This window comes from Leopardus geoffroyi, chromosome B2 (genome assembly GCF_018350155.1).
Source record: "Leopardus geoffroyi isolate Oge1 chromosome B2, O.geoffroyi_Oge1_pat1.0, whole genome shotgun sequence".
Taxonomy (NCBI): Eukaryota; Metazoa; Chordata; class Mammalia; order Carnivora; family Felidae; genus Leopardus; species Leopardus geoffroyi.
Genome location: NC_059332.1, coordinates 142,867,143 through 142,887,997, shown reverse-complemented (window position 1 = coordinate 142,887,997; position 20,855 = coordinate 142,867,143). Strand labels below are relative to the sequence as shown.

Here is a 20,855-nt window from a genome sequence, read left to right as displayed (position 1 = left end):
CAGTTAAAAAAAAAGAACGAAAAGAATTAAGACTCAAAACTGAAAGCTATCGTTCCTTATTATACTAATGCTTGCTTTTATCAACATTAAACTAAAATCTCTGCTATGAAATGTCCTGGCACTTTATGGATTTTGCTGTATTTGGAAAACACAAGCTTTGTATTTACAAAGCTATTCCCTTTTGCTGGAAGCCGAGCTATCCCAGCCTGAGTGGCAGGGCCCTGGCTGTGGACGGATTGGTGACTGCAGGGCGGCCCGCCGACAGTGAAGCTTCTGGTACGCCCGCTTTTAGGTAATTTGGCCTTATTAAAGTACCCGGGGTATTGTCTGTTGGGGAATTGCCCTCGGCAGGCCCCCTGGGAAAAGAACCATTAGGGAAGAAAATGAGGTTCCGCAAGAAATTGTGCGGCCTTACGTTTAGCCCTTGCCATCCCCTACGGAGACTCCTCTACTTACAGGAAGGATAGTCTCATGCATTTGCCAGCAAAGAGGGACTATAAAGGAGAGACATATGGATTTGAAAGCCTCACTCCGGCAACTAAGGAGTGTATCTCTGGGCACAGGTGACTTCAACCCCTAGGCCCACCTGGCCCCCCGGAGGCATTCCAGATGATGACTGAACCTAGTCGGTTAAGGTATAGAATGGTTCATTAATTCCTAGGTGCACTGTCTCTCTGAGAATGTATGAGGCATGGGTTTCTAAGGTTTTTTCGGCCCCTTTCTGGCACCTCGGACCGAGGCAAACACATTGTTCTTCTGGCCTCATGTGGTTAGGAGGTCATGTCCCTGTAACTGTTCCACTTGAGGTGTTGAGAAATGGAGGGCCTTTCACGAGAACAGCAAAGCAAATGCTCTGTAGATTACAGATAAACACAGATGCATAATGGAATAATGTAAGAAATTAATCAATAATCAAAGGGTATGCGGGAAAATTAGGGGGAAATCGCCATGTTATTTCTTAAAGGTTGATTACACATAGGAACATTTTCAAAGTTAGGTAATGTTAGAAAAACATAGATGACATATGCCACAGGGAAATCACTAGCAAATATAATGCCATGTTTGCTACAATAAATCGGCCAGTTCAACACACTGCTGTTGTCTGTGTCCATTTTTATTTTTTGTTTTTATTTTAGTTTTGTTTTATTTTCACCGACGCCGTTCTTCCTTCGGGAACCCCTGGTTGCTGGAGCTGACCTCCGGCACCATTTGTAAAAAATAAATTATTATTATTTTTTATTTAAAAATGAATTATCAGAGGTGCCTCACTGGCTCAGTCAGTTAAGTGTCTGTTCTTGATTTCGGCTCAGGTCAGGATCTCACATCGGGCTCTGTCCTGACAGTGCAGAGCCTGCTTGGGATCCTCCCTCTTCTCTCTCTTTGCCCCTTTCCCGCTCGTGTGCACGTACATGCCCTCACTCTCAAAATGAAATAAACGTTAAAAAAATGAATTATCAATATATAATTTTATTAGGTTATTCTATATTATTTTATCATGAAAGTAAAACAGATACATTAAAGAAAATTTTAAAATGGGTTTTAAAATGAATTTTAGAAAATGACCCCAAAGCTCATCACTATTAAACAATCTACTTGTGGCGTTTTGTTTCCTTTCAGGTCTTTTAAGTAAATGGATGGGTTTCTTTTGGTTGTTTAATGACGTGATAATCTTATACCACATACACCATTTCATATCTTGATTTTTCCCCTCAACATTATATCATAAGAGCTCTTCCAGATTATTACACTGTCTTTGTAACCACAATCCATAATTTCCTGAATTTAAACTGTATGATCCTTTAAGTGGTAATACCACAGTTTACTTACCCAGTCTATTTTTAGACAAGAAGGCTGTTGCCAAATTTTTACTATCACAAAAGATGTTTTAATGACTGTAACTTTTATTTTCTTCCTTTTTGTTTTTAGATAAATTCCTAAAGTATATTACCAGGTCGAAGTGGACAATAATTTTTTTAGACTTCTGACATATTCTGCCAAATTCCTTCCCTAAAGGTAATAGACATTATTACCAGCAATGGTAAGAATCCTTTAACTGAACTCTTATCATTAACCAGGAAATCACCTGTATCATTTTATTATTTTTTTGCTAATAAGTGAAACTATTTCCTATGTTATTTTGCATTTTTTTCCTGAAAATGTATATTTTTCCACCATATGATTACTGACTAGTTGAACTTCTTTTGTGAATCATTATGCCCATTATCCATTTACCAACTGGCTATTTACACAGATTTAAAAGTACATCTGGGGGCGCCTGGGTGGTTCAGTCGGTTAAACGTCAACTTCAGCTCAGGTCATGAGCTCATGCTTCGTGAGTTTGCGCCCCGCGTTGGGCTCTCTGCTGACAGCTTGGAGCTTGGAGCCTGCTTCGGATTCTGTGCCTCCCTCTCTCTCTCTGCCCCTCCCCTGCTCTTGCTCTCTCTCCCTCCCTCTCTCAAGAATAAATAAAAACATTAAAAAAAAAAAAGTACATCTGTATGAATATTTTCCATAATTAAAATGTTAACTCAGTGTTTACCATTTGGTGGGAAATATTATTTCTCCCATCCATGGTTCACTTAAAGTTTTAATTTTTGCCTGGACATATTCACTGTTGTTTACCTTTGTGATTCTTTAAGAGGCTTCTGAGTCAGCTTCCCCCTCCCCATTCCCTTCCCTATATGACTGTATGCAATCAATTCATTTCCTCCTCAGCTCACATGGTTTTAACATTCCTTACACACCCATAATCAAGAGGCTTTACCTGTTGGTCATCAGGAGTCCATATGCCACATGTGATTTGACTCTCCAGGTTTATCTCAGATGACCAGTGTCTTTGTCCGCTGACAGAACCAACCAGGACAAACCCATCTCGGTATGAAATAAGTGCTTGAGTTCCATCGTGGCTCCATGTGAAATCACTCACCTTTGAGACACACATAGACACAAGATGTCAATTAATCTGAAAGGGAAAGCACTTTTAGCAAAGGCTATAATCATTAAATTAGCCTTTGGCTAAGAGTTAGATGGTCTTAAAGAGAACAGTGCATAAATACATCATATGTACTGTAACACTAACATATAATACAAAAGACCTCATTTGAAAAGCAAGTGTCAGTGAAGAGCTAAGTGTTTCACACATGTTAATTCTTCAAGCTTTGTTCATGGGAGGGATTATCATGCCCATTTTCCAGAGAAAACAGACACAGAGGGGATAAGTAACTTATCCTTGATCATACACAAGGTGAATGGCAGTGTTAAGGATGACCCAGGGTTGTATGGATCCAGTGTCCTTGCTTTTTACCATTGTTCTATGGTCTCCCACCTATGGTAACAGCTTTGCCATTAGTGTCTCGGGGTCACCTATCAAAATAGGAAAGTTCTCAGTTTTTGGTTATATACTGTCCTCAGCCTTGCTAATAGTTTTCCCTTAATCAAAATGAAAAAATAACTTAGGGGTGCCTGGGTGGCTCAGTCAGCTGAGCATCTGACTCTTGATTTTGCCTCAGGTCACGGTCCCAGGGTCATGGGATCAAACCCTGTATCGGACTCCATGCTAAGCGTGGATCTGCTTAAGATTCTCTCTCTTTCCTTCTACCCCTCTCCCTTGCTCATGCTCTCTAGAGACTCTCTCTAAAGTAAAAAATAATGATAATTTAACTGGAAAAATTACACATACTTGGGTGTTGTTTGATGCGTTCATTGTATTTATTCAAATAAGCCCATTTAAAAAATCTTTTAATCTATTAATGAAGTAAATTGCTTCTACTGACTTCCTCAAATTATACTACCCTTGCATGCCTACAACTAGCCCAACCTGGAGATGAAGTATTGTCTTTGATACACACAGTTGAAGTTGATTTACTGATGAGTTCAGAATTTCTACAGCTGTATTCATGAGTGAAACAAACTTATGATTTCCTTTTGATAATGTCTTTGTATCTGGATTTCTCAAAGTTATGTTGATCTCTCAGAATGAGTTGGACAGTAGTCCTTCCTTTCCCACTTCCTGGAACAATTTATATAAACTGGGATAACCTATTGCATGAAAGTTGGGTATAACATGCCTATGCATCTGAATTTTTTTGTGGGAAGATTTTTAACCATTGCTTCAATGTACTCAGTAGTTTTAGTACAAGTCAAGCTGTTAAGCTTTTTATTTCCTCTTGAGTCAGTTCTATTAAATTACTAAAAAAAATTTTTCCAGTTCATGTAAGTTTTCCAAATTGTTGGCAAGTAGCTGCTGATAGTATTTATTATCTTTTTAAAAATCAACTTCATTGAGCTATAATTTGTATACATTAAATAAAGTTCTCAGCAGTCAATCCCCTATGCTCATCCTTGGTTCAAGGCAACCAGTGATCTAATTTCTCTCACTAGTTGCTTCTTCTTGAATTTTACATGAAGGGAACTGTATAGTATGCTCACTTTTGTGTATGGCTGCCTTTACTCAGTACAATAGTTTAAGAGTATTCTAAACCCTTGTGTGCATCGGCAGTTCATTCCTTTTCATGAAGAGTAGTATTTCATTATATAAATATACCACAACTGGGGCGCCTGGGTGGCGCAGTCGGTTAAGCGTCCGACTTCAGCCAGGTCACGATCTCGCAGTCCGTGAGTTCGAGCCCCGCGTCGGGCTCTGGGCTGATGGCTCAGAGCCTGGAGCCTGTTTCCGATTCTGTGTCTCCCTCTCTCTCTGCCCCTCCCCCGTTCATGCTCTGTCTCTCTCTGTCCCAAAAATAAATAAACGTTGAAAAAAAAATAAATTAAAAAAAAATAAATAAATATACCACAACTTATTTATCCACCCAAATTGCCAGGCATTTAGGTTGCTTCCAGTATTTGGCTACTATAAAACTGCTATGAACATGCATGTGTAAGACCTTTGGTAGATGCGTGGTTTCATTTCTCCTGAGTGAATACCTGAGAGTGGAATTAATTGCTAGATCATATGGTAAGCATGTTTAAATGCATAAGAAATTACTAAATTATTTTCCAAAGTGGTCATGCCATTTTACACTCCCTGCAACAGTGTATGAGAGCATTAGTAGGTTTGCTCCTCACCAGCACATGGTGTTGTCAGTCTCTTTTGTTTTAGCTATTCTAGTAAGTATGCAGTGGTAGGACACTGTTCCTAATTTGCATTTCTCCAATGTAGTCATGGTGAGTATCATTTCATGTTCTTATTGATCATTTGCACATCATCTTTAGGGACATGTCTGTTCAAATTCCTTGCTATGTGTACGTATTCCCCATCCACTCACCATATGTGTTATGTGTATGTATGAATACTCACATAGATGTATACAATATGTCTACATACATATGGATATATATAAGCTTCCAACCTTATTTTGTTATAAAAATTCTATATACAATCCTTTATAAGATATGTGTGCTGCAAATAATTTCTCTTACTCTGTGGCTTGCCTTTTCATTTGCTTAATGGTATCTTTCAAAAAGTGAAAATCTTAAATTTTGATGAAGTCCAGTGTCAATATTTTTTTTCTTTCATGGTTCATGCTTTTTGTGTCCAATCCATTGAATCTTTACTTAATCCAAGGTTTCAAACCCAAGGTTTACAGAGAAGTTTAGTTTTTACCTTTATATCTGTGATTTACTTACAATTAATTTTTATGTAGAGTATAAGGTCAGAATCAAGGTGGTTTTTTGTTTTGTTTTGTTTTTGTTTTTAAATACAGATATGCAATCGTTTCAGCACCATTTGTGAAAAAGAAAATTCCCCAGATGTTACCTAGACTTACTGCGGTGATCCTTTCACGATACAGTTGACCTTTGAACAACTAAGAGCTTAGGGGTTGCTGATGCCCTGCAAAGCTGAAAATCCATGCGTAACTTTGACTTCCCCCAAACTTAACTACTAATAGTCTACTATTGACCAGAAGCCTTATCAATAGCAAAAGCAGTCAATTAATACATATTTTGTATGTTTTACCTATTATATACTGTATTTTTGCAATCTAGTGAGCTAGAGAAAATGTTATTAACCAAATCATAAGGAACAGAAAATACATTTAAAGTACCATATATTTTTTTTCTTTTTAAAGTTTTTATTTAAATTCCAATTAGTTTACATACAGTGTAATATTAGTTTCCGGTATAGAATTTAGTGATTCATGTAGATTCTGGTGTAGAATAAGTGATTCACATATATACAACACCCAGTGCTTATCACAACAAGTGCCCTCCGTAATACCCATCACCAATTTAACCCATCCCCTTACCCACCTCCCCTCCAGCAACCCTCAGTTTGTTCTCTATAGTTAAGAGTCTGTTTTCAGGTTTGCCTCTCTTTTTTATTCCCCCTATTCCATCTGTTTTGTTTCTTAAATTCCACATATGATTAAAATCATATGGTATTTGTCTTTCTTTGATGGATTTATTTCACTTAGCACAATGTACTCTAGTTCCATCTATGTTTTTGCAAATGGTAATGGTAAATGAGTAGTATTCCACTGTGTGTGTGGAATACACACACACACACACACACACACACATATATACATATACATATATATATGTATGTATATTATACATATGTATATATACACACACACTCCACATCTTCTTTATTCATTCACCATGCAACGGACATTTGGGCTCTTTCCATAATTTGGCTATTGTTGATAGTGCTGCTATAAACATTGGGGTGTACGTATCCCTTTTAATCAGTATTTTTGTATCCTTTAGGCAAATACCTACTCGTGTAATTGCTGGACTGTAGGGTAGACCTATTTGTAACTTTTAAAAAAAATTTTTAACGTTTATTCACTTTTGAGAGACAGAGAGAGACAGAGCATGAGTGGAGGAGGCGCAGATAGAGCGAGACACAGAATCTGAAGCAGGCTCCAGGCTCTGAGCTGTCAGCACAGAGCCTGACGTAGGGTTCAAACCCATGAACCATGAGATTGTGACCTGACCTGAAGTCAGACATTTAACCAACTGAGCCACCCAGGCACCCCTATTTTTAACTTTCTGAGGAATCTTCACACTGTTTTCCAGACTGACCTCACCAGTTTACATTCCATCCAAGAGTGTAGGAAGGTTCCCCTTTATCCACATCCTCACCAACACCTGTTGTTTTCTGTATTGTTAATTTAGCCATTCTGACAGGTGTGAGGTGATATCTCATTGTAGTTTTGGTTTGCTTTTCCCTGATAATAAGTGATGTTGAGCATCTTTTCATGTGTCTGTTAGCCATCTGGATGTCTTCTTTGGAGAAGTGTCTATTCATGTCTTTTGCCCATTTCTTCACTGGATTGTTTTTTGGGTGTTGAGTTTGATAAGTTCTTTATTTATATTTACATTTTGGGTACTAACCCTTAATCAGATGTCATTTGCAAATATATTCACCCATTCTGAAGCCTTTTAGTTTTGTTGATCCTTTCCTTCACTGTGCAGAAGCTTTTTATCTTGATGAAGTCCCAATAGTTCACTTTTGCTTCTGCTTCCCTTGCCTCTGGTGATATGTCTAGTAAGGAGTTGCCCCAGCCAAGGTCAAAGGGGTTCTCCTCTAGGATTTTGATGTCTTCCTGTCTCACAGTTAGGTCTTTCATCTATTTTGGGTTTATTTTTGTGTATGGTGTAAGAAAGTGGTCCAGTTTCATTCTTCTGCATGTAGCTACCCAGTTTTCCCAGCACCATTTGTTGAAGAGACTGTCTTTTCTCCACTGGATATTCTTTCTTCTTCATCAAAGATTAGTTGACCATATAGTTACGGGTTCATTTCTGGGTTTTCTACTCTGTTCCATTGATCAATGTATGTTTTTATGCCAGAACCATACTGCCTTGATGACTACAGTTTTGAAGTGATGCCTCTGGCTTTTCTTTTCTCTTTCAAGATTGCTTTGCTATGTGGTTCCACACCAGTTTTAGGATGGTTTGTTCTAGCTCTGTGAAAAATGGTTGTGGTATTTTGCTAGGGATTGCATTAAATGTGTAGAATGCATTGGGTAGTACAGACATTTTAACAATATTTGTTCTTCCAATTCATGAGCATGGAAAGTTTTTCCATTTCTTTCTATCATCTTCACTTTCTTTCATCAGTGTTTTATAATTTTTCAGAGTATAGATCTTTTTGCCTCTTTAGTTAGATTTATTCCTAGTTATATTAGGTTTTTGCTGCAATTGTAAATAGGATCAATTCCTTGATTTCCCTTTCTGCTGCTTCATTATTGGTGCATAGAAATGCAACAGGTTTCTGTACAGATTTTGTATCCTGTGACATTACTGAACTCATGTATCAGTTCCAGCAATTTTGTGGTAGTGTCTTTTGGGTTTTCCATATAGAATATCATGTCATCTGCAAATAGTAAGAGTTTGACATCTTCCTTGTCGATCTGGATGCCTTTTACTTCTTTTGTTGTCTGACTGCTGAGGCTAGGACTTCCAGTACTATATTAAATAACAATGGTGAGAGTGGACATCTGTCTTGTTCCTGACCTTAGGGAAAAACCTTCCAGGTTTTCCTCATTGAGGATGAGGATGTGGGTTTTTATTATGTTCCCTCTAAACCTACTTTGTTGAGTCTTTATCATGAATGGATATTGTACTTTGTCAAATGCTTTTCTGCATCTTTTGAGAGGATCATATGGTTCTTACCCTTACTTTTATTAATGCAAATCTTGAACCATCCTTGCAGCCAGGAATAAATCCCACTTGATTATGATGAATGATTCTTTTAATGTACTGTTGGATTCGATTTGCTAGTATTTTGTTGAGAACTTTTGCATCCATGTTCATCAGGGATATTGGCCTGTAGTTTTCTTTTTTAGTGATGTCTTTGTCTGGTTGTGGAATCAGGATAATGCTGGCCTTACAGAATGAGTTTAGAAATTTTCCTTCCATTTATATTTTTTGGAATAGTTTGAGAAGAGCAGGTATTAACTCTTCTTTAAAAGTTTGGTAGAATTCCCTTGAAGCCATCTGGCCCTGGACTTTTGTTTGTTGGGGGATTTCTGATTAAGGATTCAATTTCTTTACTGGTTATCAGTCTGTGCAAGTTTTTTTTTATTTCTTCCAGTTTCACTTTTGGTTGCTTATATTTCTAGAATTTATCCATTTTTTCCAGATTGTCCAATTTGTTGGCATATAATTTTTCATAATATTTTCTTATTGTATTTCTGTGTGGTTGGTTGTTATTTCTCTTTTCTCATTTGTGATTTCATTTATTTGGGTCCTTTCTCTTTTCTTTTTCATAAGACTGGCTTAGGGGTTTATCAGTTACATTAATTTTTTCAAAGAACCAGGTCTTGGTTTCATTGATTTGTTCCTCCATTTTTTTTTTAAGTTTCTGTATCATTTATTTCTGCTCTAATCTTTATTATTTACCTTCTGCTGGCTTCAGGCTTCATTTGTTGTTCTTTTTCTAGCTCCGTTAGGTATAAGATTAGAATGTGTATTGAGAGTTTTCTTGCTTCTTGAGGTAGGACCATATTGCAATATACTTCCCTCTTAGGATTGCCTTTGCTGCATCCTAAAAGTTTTGGATTGTGGTGTTTTCATTATTTAAAGAACGATTGCTTAACCCAATCACTCTTTAGTAGGATGTTCTTTAACCTCCATGTATTTATAATCTTTCCAATTTTTTTCTTGTAGTTGACTTCAAGTTTCATAGTGTTGTGGTCTGAAAATATGCATGGTATGATCTCAATCTTTCTGTACTTGTTGAGTGCTGATTTGTGATACAGTATGTGATCTATTCGGGACAATGTCCCATGTGCACTCAAAAACAATGTGTATTCTGCTGCTTTAGGATGAAATGTTCTTAATGTATCCGTTAAGTCCATTTGGTCCAGTGTGTTATTTGAAGTCATTGTTTCTTTGTTGATTTTCTGTTTAGATGATCTGTCCATTGCTATAAGTGGGGTGTTTAAGTCCCTACTATTATTGTATTATTATCAATGAATTCCTTTATGTTTGTTATTAAGTGTTTTATATATTTGGGTGCTTCCAAGTTGAGGTCATAAATATTTACAATTGTTAGATCTTCTTGTTGGATAGTCCCCTTTATTATGATCTAGTGCCCTTTTCCAACTCGTTACAGTCTGTTGGTTTTTAAGTTTATTTATTTACTTTTGAGAGAGAGAGAGAGTGAGAGAGGGAGGGAGGGAGGGAAGGAGGAAGGGAGAGGGAGAGAGAAAGCATAAGCAGGGAGGGGGAAGAGAGAAGGAGAGACAGAATCCCAAGCAGGCTCCATACCATCAGCACAAAGCCTGATGTAGGGCTTGAACTCAAGAAACGTGAGATCATGACCTGAGCCGAGATCAAGAGTCGGACGCTTAACTAACTGCACCACCCAGGCACCCCAGTCTTTGGTTTAAATCTAGTTTGTTTGATGTAAGTATTGTTACTCTGGCTTTCTTTTGACATCCATTTGCATGATAAATATTTCTCCCTCCCCTCACTTTAAATGCACAGATGTCTTTAGGTCTCAAATCTCTTGTAGGCAGCATATAGTTGGGTCTTTTTTAAATTCATTCTGACACTCTTTATCTTTTGATTGGAGCATTTAGTCCATTTACATTCAGCATAATTATTGATATGTACTTAGAGCCATTTTATTACTTTTTTTGTTGCTGTTTCTGGAGATTTCCTCTGGTCCTTTCTTGTCTTTTGTCACTTTTGGTCTTCTCCCTCCCACTCAAAGCGTCTCCTTTAATATTTCCTCCAGGGATGGTTTAGTGGTCACAAACTCCTTTAGTTTTCGTTTGTCTGGGAAACTCTTCATCTCTCCTTCCATCTTGAATGATAGTCTTGCTGGATAGGGTATTCTTGGCTGCAGATTTTTCCCATTCAGTGGGTTGAACTTCTGGTTTGCCAAGTTTCTGTGGAAAGATCTGCTGCCAATGTTATAGCACTTGCCTTGTGAGTAAGGGACTTCTTTTGTCTTGCTGCTTTTAGGACATTTTCTTTATCACTGTATTTTGCAAACTTAACTACAATATATCTTGGCATTAGCCTACTTTTGTTGATCTTGTTGGGAATTCTCTGTGCCTCCTGGATTTGGATGTCTGTTTCCTTCCCCAGGTTAGAGAGGTTTTCAGCTATGATTTCTTCAAAAAAAACTTCTGCCTCTTTTTCTCTCTTCTTCTTCTGGGACTCCTATGACACAAATGTTATTATGTTTGATGGAGTCATGGAGTTCCCTAAGTCAACTCTTGTGATCCACAGTTTTTCTTTCCCTCTTTTGTTCAGCTTCATTATTTTCCATAATTCTATCTTCTATATCACTTATTTGTTCTTCTGACTCTTCCATCCTTGTGGTCATTATATCTGGTCAGTTTCAAATCTTAGATGTTGCATCTTTCGTTTCTGCCTGATTGTATTTTAGCTCTTATCTCTGCCGTAAGATACCGTCTCCCTGGTATCTTCCATACTTTTCTCAAGCCTGGTAGAGTATCCTTACGACTGTTACTTTAAATTCTGCATGAGGCATATTACTTAGATCTGTTTTGTTTACAGCTCTAGCTGTGACCTTTTCTTGTTCTTTCTTTTGGGATGAACTCCTCTGTCTTCGTATTTTGTCTAGGTCTCTGTCTTCTTTTTTGTGTTAGAAAAGCTCATTATGTTCCCTATTCCTGAGAGTAATGGCTTTATGAAGAGGTCACGTAATGTCCAGGGCCTAATGCTTCAGGAAGTGTCTCTGGTGTGTGTTGCATGTAGTCTGCTGCTGCATTCTGGCTTCTCTATCCCTCAGGTCAGTCATCTACAGAGGCTCTCCTCTGTAGATGGGCAGTGTTTGGACTTTGGCCATAGTGTGGCCAGTCTGAACTAGGTGTGCCTGGTCTGTTTGTTAAATGAGACCTGATGCTACTTCTACTAGAACTGAAGCCTTGTAGAACTCTATGGTCAGAAGACATGATACAAGTGGGGGTTTCTGGTGGTCTTCTGGGGAAGGGGCCCACTGCACTGATCCTTAGGCACACTTGCAGAGCACAGGGACAGGGCTGGCTGACTAAGCAGGTTAGTCGGCCAGTGTTGGTGCTGTGCTTTTCAGTGAAGTTGATTTATGCTGAGGGACAGGGGAGGGAAATGGCACCAGCCAGGTCCTTTGTTCCAAGAGGGGGTGGTCCATACTTGCTGTTCTCAGGAAAGCCCTCTCAGAAGAGTGAATAATTTCCTATCGTGTGTCCTAGGCATTTTCCAGATCACTGTTTTCACACTGCCTGTGTCCAGGTTGCTTGCCTGCCTAGGGCAGCACAGTGCACTTTGGGCTCTCTATTCCAGCCAAATCTGCTGACTTTTAAAATTCCAAACTTTAGGGGCACTTGGGTGGCTCAGTCAGTTGAGCGTCTGACTTTGGCTCAGGTCATGATCTCATGGTTCGTGAGTTTGAGCCCCACATTGCGCTCTGTGCTGACAGCTCTGAGCCTGCTTTGGATCCTGTCTCCCTCTCTCTGTCCCTCCCCCACTTGCACTCTGTCTCTGTCTCTCTCCCAAAAATAAAAATTTTAAATTCCAAACTTTAAGGACCTGGCATGACAGGGACCTGCACTGCTCTTCTGGGGAAGGGTCTTGCTGCCCTGGGACTGATGCAGGTTTGACCCAGAAGGGCAGTTTGACATCAGAGTGCAAGGGCATAGGATTTGGAGCAAAGCAGGTTAAACAGCCAGTGTCCAGGTTAGCTACCCTCAGCAGGTGTCTCTGAGCCTATGCTGAGAGGTGGGAGAGGGAAATGGCACCCTCCGGGCTCTTCTGTCCCCAGAGGGGCAATGCCACCACTCACAGATGTGCTCTAAGAAGGGGGAACAGTCTCTCCCTGTGAATCTTAGGCAATCCGCACACCATGCCATCTGCCCCCGAGTTACCTGCCTGCCTTCTCTCCAGGAGCAGGGCAGTGCTCTCAGGGCTCTATCCTAGCCACGTCACAGACCTCTGAAACTCCAGGCTTTGAGTTGGTTGCAAAAACTCACGAAAATCAGCCTGTCATTTTCCCAACCAATGGCTCTGGGGAAGTGTTTTCCTTGTGTGATCCCCTGTGTACTCCTCTTCCCCTCTCTCTCTTTCTCACCTCTCTCCACGACCAAGGCTCCCTCCCCTCTGCAGCCGCCGCAATCCATTTCTCCCCATTTCTCCCCCAAACCATGTCTCTGTACTTCCTACCTTCCTGGATGTGGCCTCTTCTCTCCCTTTAGTTATGCACTTTGTTCTATCAGCCCTCAGGTCGATTTCTTGGGTGTTCAGAATGATCTGATAGTTATCTAGCTGTGTTTGAGGGATGAGACAAGCCTAGGGTCCTGCTACCACTCCAGCATCTTAGCTTGCCCCCCCCCCCATCTGTTCTGTATTTGTTGGGGGAAAAAAAACACCCATGTATGTGTAAGGGGACCTGTGCAGTTCAAACTGCAGTTGTTCAAAGGTCAACCGTTTGTACAAATATCAAATCATTATATTGTGTACTTAAACTAATATAACATTATATGCTGATTACAACTCAATAGAAAAAAAGACTATTGTTTCCTCCCAGTGAATTATCTAGGCATCTTTTAATTACTTGATTACCTGGTAATCTCTAGAGTTATGTCTACCTTTTCATTCATAAAAGTGTTACAGGTTGCTTTTACTTGGAAATGTTTAACTTTCTTTAAAATCGATGACATTACTGGATATATCACATTTCAGATAAAAATAAAATAAATGAACAAACACCAAAAGGACACGAACATTTGCTGTTTTCCCAGCAGGGGTTATAGGTTGGTGTTCAGTGGTTAGCATGTCCCCACCGAGACAACGGCATGGATTTGTAAGATAGCTCTTGAACAGCTGGCCTGAGGTTACTGAGAAGAGTGGGTTGCTAGGGTGAACTCGGGACCCTGGTTTCACTGACCCTACGTTTCAACTAACTACACTATGTAGTTTTTCTTAAGAACTGAAAACATTTTCTAGAGACAACCCATGAATTCTGCAATAAAATTTAAGGTTTTTTATATTTTCAAGTGTAGTGCTACTTATTTACAAGCATTCTGACTCATTTATCCTGGAAGAGATCCGTACTAAAAAGAAAAACATCCTAGTAGAGGGGGAAGAGTTTAGCCAGTGAAAAGAAGCTTCGCCAAGACACCACCAGTCTTGCAGTCACAGAAAATGATAACAAAAGATGTTTCCATGAATGAATTGGGTTTACTGAATTAGGTCAGCACAGGGTGGTAAAAATATACCACAACTGGAAAGACAAAAACAAGGGAACTGATACCCAGTGCTGTAAAGAAAATAAGCAGGAAGCCGCCCTCCTAGTTGCCTTTCAGTGGCACAGGCCTGCGGGCTCTTGCCTCACAGAACGTGTTGTCAGACGTGGATTAATATGTCTCGGCACCAGCCTGGTCAGACCTCAGCCCGAGGCAGCTTTCATCACAGTGGCCAGTACCTGTGCGGGACACGGCCACGCCTGGTGACTGATCTTACACAATAATGCACACACTGTTCCAGACTCACTTTTGAAATAAAGGACTCGTAATCATTTCCTGAAAAAGAAGCTGTTAAAGCACCACTTAGCTTTTGCCGAATGTCTGATGCCTTTGTGACAGTACAAGTCACGCTGGGCGACGTGGATCACCTGTCATTTCCTCTAAAAAGCATTCTTTTTTTCTGAGCAGATTTCAAGGATCCTCCTCTTCCCAGCCACGAAACTGTCCTCCCTCCCACCAGGTTCTGTTTCAGGTGCAGCCCGCCACTACTTCCTCAATCAGTGATTCATCATCACCAGTGCACGGTGTTTCTCTGCTCAGATAAATTCTGATGCCAACACAATTCAAAGAAGCGAAACCTTTCCCAGATGTAAGTGCTTACTGCTGACAACTGCTTAGCGGGTTTCGAGGTTTGAGGGATCAGAGTTCCAGACAGCAAAATTATATATAAATCTAGATCATATCATAGATATAGTGACTACTTTTGAACATGGCAGGGGCAGGCATTTGTGAGATTCCAGGAGGTTCCGGTGTTCTATGGTCCATAGAAGTTCATTCACCTCCAGGTCTGAATTCATTCTCCCTTTCCTGTGTCTAAAATGCTTTTTTATGCCAAATTCTCAATAAAGAGAAAAGCTGAGGGATACGGTGACGGTGGAAACCACACAGCTGCTATATGGAGATGACAGAAGGTTTCGTCCCGGGAAAGGCTGCTTTCGGGAGAAAACAGTGTGGTGACAGCAAGGCTTGGCTGGTGGGGCTAGACTCTCTGATGGTAATGGAGTCTGAGCTCTTCTGGATATACTATGAATACATGCATTTCTGCTAAAAGAGAAAAAAGTTTCTTGTCTGAGAAGAAGATAGTGTGACAGAGTGTTCTGGATTCAAACCTGGGTTCAAATTCTGCTTTACCACCCATGTACTTCCTGGGCAACTTGTTCAACCTCCCTGACCGGAGTTTTTTCTTCTATTAACTGAGAACAGCATCTGCTCAATGGGGTTCCTGGGAAGACTGACAGAGAACACATGGAAAAGACAAGCACTTAGTTGGACTTTGTCCTAGCTCCTCTTCAGGTCTTTCTCAGAGTAATGCTTTAGAGAACTGTAGTCATCCAAAGTCTGAAGACACATCCAATTCAATCACTGGGCCTAAGGAAAAGAGTTCACGCTTTGGTGGATGGGAGAATTATAGCATTCCAGAGACCCTTATGGGTGAATTCAGAGAAGTCTCCACCTTACAGAAAGCCATCAAGACTTGCTGCCTCAAGGCCCGAAGCTAGTCTTTGGTGATGACATTATGGCTACTATTTACGGGCAGGTATGTTCTGTGGTCAGGGGTTACAAAGTAGTAGTACCTCATAATACGACAGGCACCAGAACAGTATGTGGGGAAAACGATCATCAACAGTGTTATAAGTGCTTTCTACGGTTAATCTTATTTAATCCCCCTAGTGATTCTCTAAGCAGGTACCATGTAAGTCCCTATGTTACAGATGAGAAGACTGAGGCACAGAGAATGAAGGATCTCCTACTAAGAAATAATGGAGTGAGACTCGTGTGGTCTGACTCCAGAGCTCATGCTCTTGACCACAATGTCTCCCCTCTAGGTAACATGAACTTCTCATGGTCATGGAGATTTCCCCAGCTGTGGCTCTATTTCAGAATGGCTGGTCAGTCACCAGAGGGCAGGATATACCTCTTCCTTTCTTCACTCCATGGAGGTGTACAGGGAATTCATAAGGCATTTTCAGAGTCAGTCAAAATTATTACATTTACTCTACCAAATAAATAAACTCACACAAAAAAGAATGTTCTAGTTTACCTAGTGGTAGATTTGTCTTCTGTGATGACAACTTACAAAGACCCTTAGCTGTAACAGTAACCTCTAATAGTATCTTTGTTCCTTGCAATTTTCTGTCATTTCACTTCACTGGTGTATCTTTCAAACTTGGGGGTCTCGCAGCTTATTTAAGCGATAGATAGGGGAAAAGAGGGTGAGAATCCACTTCCTGAGCAATGTATAGAAAGGCAGTCACAGGGAAACCATCCCTGGAGTGGTAAAACAGTCTGAGAAAGCCCTCATGGAGAAAGGTCCCCTGAGGACTTGGTTCCAAAGCCACAATTTCCGACCAAATCCCAGGGATGGGACTTGTGTCCTTAAGCAACCGAGAAGAGGAGCTCCATGTGGCCCATCATCACAGGGGGGAGGTGGGAGAGCCAGATCTGTACCATAAGCCAGAAGAATCTATGGAGCAGGTTTAAAAATAGCACAGCTCAGCAGGGAGTCCCTGGAGCACCTGTTTTCCTCAGAGCAGAGACAAATTTGTATGAGAAAGGAAGAGCTGAGGGGTGACAACAGGTGGCCACGCTAATTGAAACCTGACAGGAGAGAGTGTTAAAAACTCAGCTTGACAAGCAGGTTGTGAGAATGGCTCACAAGAGCTCCCTTGGAGAGAACTATGAAGATTACAACACACAGCAAGTACCTTTCAAAGGGAGCACAACAGTGATATGCCGTAAGCACTTCAGAGGATCCAAATTTAACATGTAATCACAACAACGAATGGTAAAAAAATGATTTCACAGATTTAATTAAAGCTTAAAACTTGGAGAGTTTTCACAACAGCAGAAGAGTTGAATAAAGAAGTAAGATCTTTCTCTTTTCATCAAGTGATATACTCGGGGGGAACGAAAAGCAGGATTCTATTTCATTTATTTTTACTCTACCGGTTTCTGGAAAGAGTTTCCATCTCTGTGTTCTGTTTCCAGCAATGTCTCACTGGGAGCGGCTCTGCCCACTCACCTGAGCCCCTCGGTCGTTGACCAGTTCCACGGACCACCTCCCTTCGTACTGAATCCACACAAATATCCCTCCATCTGCGTCACACGTGGCCAGCTTCTGGTACGGCTCATTCCACCTCACCAGCACAACCTAGAAAACAGCCAAGAAGATAGTTACCACAGGGATTAAAGCAGAGGGCCAGGAGTATGTCTCCAAAGAGATGAGATTTCAGAACTAAAGAGGAGGCACGGTCAAGGGGAATGAATGGCTGAGGGCAGGTGTGGGGATTAGGAGAGGGGACAGGGCATGGCCCACAGGTGGCAGAGACTCAGGGAATGGGACTCCCATGATGAGTCTTCCTGAAAAATAGCCCTGAGCAAACCATAAACCGTGACACAAAAATGCCCATTGCTAGAAAAGCAGAGGATCCAGAGCCCATCTGGACTCAGTCCTGCCTCTCAGAAGTACAAGAATAGTTCAGTAGCTAAATAATTTAGAAAAAATCATTGAAACGTCTAAGCTACTTAGTACTTTATCAGAGAGGAAATATGAAATTACAAGCCTCAACATTTGTGAGTATGACAAATTAATTTTTTAATTTAAAAATTCTGAACCTGGACAAATCACCCATCTTTCTGGACTATCACTCCCTCACCCAAAAGGTGGACCCTCTGGGAGGTGGTCTGTGGGATTAGGTAAATGCCCAAGGAGACTGAGGACAGGACCCAAAGAGCCCAATAAAACCTGTAAGGACACAGGCCTATGAAGCGGTCCTGGGTGCCCATGAGCCACAAAACCAATACCCTGCCTTCACTGTGGTAAACTCTGAGTGTCGCCTGACTGGTCCATGCTGGTGACCGTGAGGAATTCATTCGATCGGTCAGACATGTGGTTGGTACTTATTAGGTTCAGGCTGTGTGACACTATATGATCAATGCCAAGATGGAGAAGACCGGACCCCATGCTCAGGAAGCTAAAAATCCATCTGGGGGTCAGCATATCCACGGATGCACAGACATACATGGATCTGTGACAGTCAAATGAGCACTGTCATTAACCACCCAACGCGCAGCTGCTGTTCATAAGAAAGATCTGAATCCCCTGTCTCCCCCCAGGACTTCACACCCAGTAAACGAATCCTCCAAATTCTAAAATAGCAAGCAAGGTGTGTGTGTGGGGGGGGGGGGGGTGCGCCTGGGTGGCTCAGTCAGTTAAGTGTCTGGCTCTTGATTTCAGCTCAGGTCATGATCTCATGGTTTGTGGGATCGAGCTGCGCTGTCAGCACACAGCCTGCTTGGGATTCTCTCTCTGCCCCTTCCCCACTCGTGCTCTCTCTCAAAATAAATAAATAAACATTTAGAAAACAGCAATAAAATAAAAAAAATAGCAAGCAAGGCCAAGGACAGACTGTCAAGGACCTCTGCAATGTCCAGACCCCTTCTCACACCCACCTGTGTCCAAACCACAGGCTAACACAAAAGTCCTGTCCCTTCTCAAACCTGTGCCAAGAGCACACCTGATTTTAGGTCTTTAATTTGGTTTTCAGGTAGCAGAGAGTTGGAGGGCCCCCCAGCCCTGGTCTGCCACAGTTGGTGGCATCAGCACTTGTTGTGAGACGCATAATAAAATCCAAGAAGAAATTACTGCCCACCTAAAATGTAAAGACACTGTAGCTCTCTTTGAAAACTGCAAAAAATTAAAGACAGCTGTGAGGCTGCACTCCTTGGAAGCCTGGCAATCACCCGGCAGATCTTACCTCGTTGATGGTTCCCACGCCAGCGTCTGCTTTCACGGATGCTGACACCACCCACGCCCACAGCACGCCGTCCTGCTTTCTCTCTGCTGGACCGGCTGCCCCACTCTGCTCACACTCTGCAAGTGCAGCATGTGCACCATCCACCATAACGACCAGTCCACGTGCACGCCTCCCCACTGAGCTGTGCACCCGCGGAAGGGGGACAGGGGCAGGCTCACCTTTGAATACTGACACACTACAGTAATTCTGAGTATATTGTGCCAAAGAGTACTATGTAATTAGAAGTTATGATCCCTATCTTTGAACTATAAAAAGGTTATTGAAAACTATGTCCAGAAGGTTCTTTTCAATGCCCAAAGGCATTTTAACAACAGCCAACTCTGCCTGCCTGCTTACTGTGAACTGCAGGTGCTGAGGATGGAGATTAAGACATCTTTGTGCTCGTGGAGTTCAGTTCACCAAACAGAGCACAGCGCTGCTCTATGTGCACTTAGAGAGTCGTGAACATACACAGGAGGGGAACTCAACACAGGTGGAGGGGGGAAACAAACCCAGATTCATTTTTTTAAGTCCAGTTTTAAAAACTCCCTATGTAAGAGTCTCTTACGGTTTGCCTCCCTCTCTGTTTTTACCTTATGTTTCCTTCCCTTCCCCTATGTTCATCTGTTAAGTTTCTCAAATTCCACGTATGAGTGAAGTCTTCAATACAGAGAACAAACAGAGGGTTCATGGGAGTGGAGGGGGTGTTAAATGGGTCACGGGCATTAAGGAGGACACTCTTTAGGATGAGCACTGGGCGCTCATATATAAGAGATGGATCACTGGGTTCTACTCCTGAAGCCAAGACTATATTGTATGTTAACTAACTTGAGAATAAAAAAATAAAAAATAAAAAATAAGTATCAGAGATTAAAAAAAATACTGATCTAATTAAAAAAAAACAGTACCATCAACAACCGAAGTCTTTTAATGTGTCATAAAATTTAGAACTTCTAGTCAATAAAGGCCAACTTCATAAACCTCTTTCAGATCCAGTGATTTGGCCCAAGCACTGCAATCCACTAACGTGCATGCAGCTACATTTTCGTCCCTTTATAAGACACACATTCATCGTTCAAGTCCACAATCACTGATGTACTTCAGAATGGCCACCACGGGATGGAATATGACAACTAAATACATGATATTCACAACTGACCAGCTTTTAAATGATTTCCTTAAGTTAACACAGAGACCATTCATCTGCTATGATCTTCCCTGTAAATAACATTTGACAAGGTGTCGTATTTTAGAAAATAAAGCTTAATAATATTTTCTGTACTTCTGCCTTTCTTCCTTTAACATCCATTGCCAGGCATGGTTGCATATTAAGTTAACCTCAATAATAAAAACCCTCTTCTTCACGAAAAGAGCCCACAGACTCATAGCATGAAACAGACACAAAAGAGCAAAGGCAAAAAAGTTATTTTTCACTCTAAAGATTTCTTGGTCTTCTGACAACGCAGTAGTTGTTGAATAAACAAAAGGCTCACAGGCTTCATGTTTTTGTAATTCTTGATCAGCGCAGATGCAGCAGTAAACAGAAATGTAGTCCCATTCCCACACCTTTGCTGTGAGTTCTAACCAGTGTAACGGAATAGGCAGGTAGCTGCCCTAATTTAGAGAAAGAAATCTTTCCAATGATTCTTCATTTAAAAATAAAGTCAAACTGTTAATGTTGTTTCCGTGGATTAGAATTCTCATTTCCTCTCTCATCTACAATTCATAGCTGCCCGCCTTATCTCCCAGCAGCTTATTTCCTGTTCTCCAAATCCCTCCAATCCAGCTGGCAATGTCAGGACATCCCAGAGCGCCGAGAAACTACCAATGGGGAGCCCATCGCCCATATGCC

At 41.0% G+C, this 20,855-nt stretch overlaps 1 protein-coding gene across 3 annotated transcripts in view; it reads right to left on the bottom strand.

Annotated features, from left to right (window-relative positions):
- TULP4 (TUB like protein 4) overlaps positions 1 to 20,855 on the bottom strand; it is a 243,759-nt gene that overhangs the window by 66,037 nt on the left and 156,867 nt on the right. For all 3 annotated transcript variants that reach the window (XM_045500167.1, XM_045500168.1, XM_045500169.1), the window contains 2 exons: positions 17,230 to 17,358; positions 2,765 to 2,926 (listed from right to left, as the gene is read on the bottom strand). In XM_045500167.1, the coding sequence (XP_045356123.1) occupies positions 2,765 to 2,926; positions 17,230 to 17,358 (291 nt within the window). The remainder of the gene's footprint in view (positions 1 to 2,764; positions 2,927 to 17,229; positions 17,359 to 20,855) is intronic.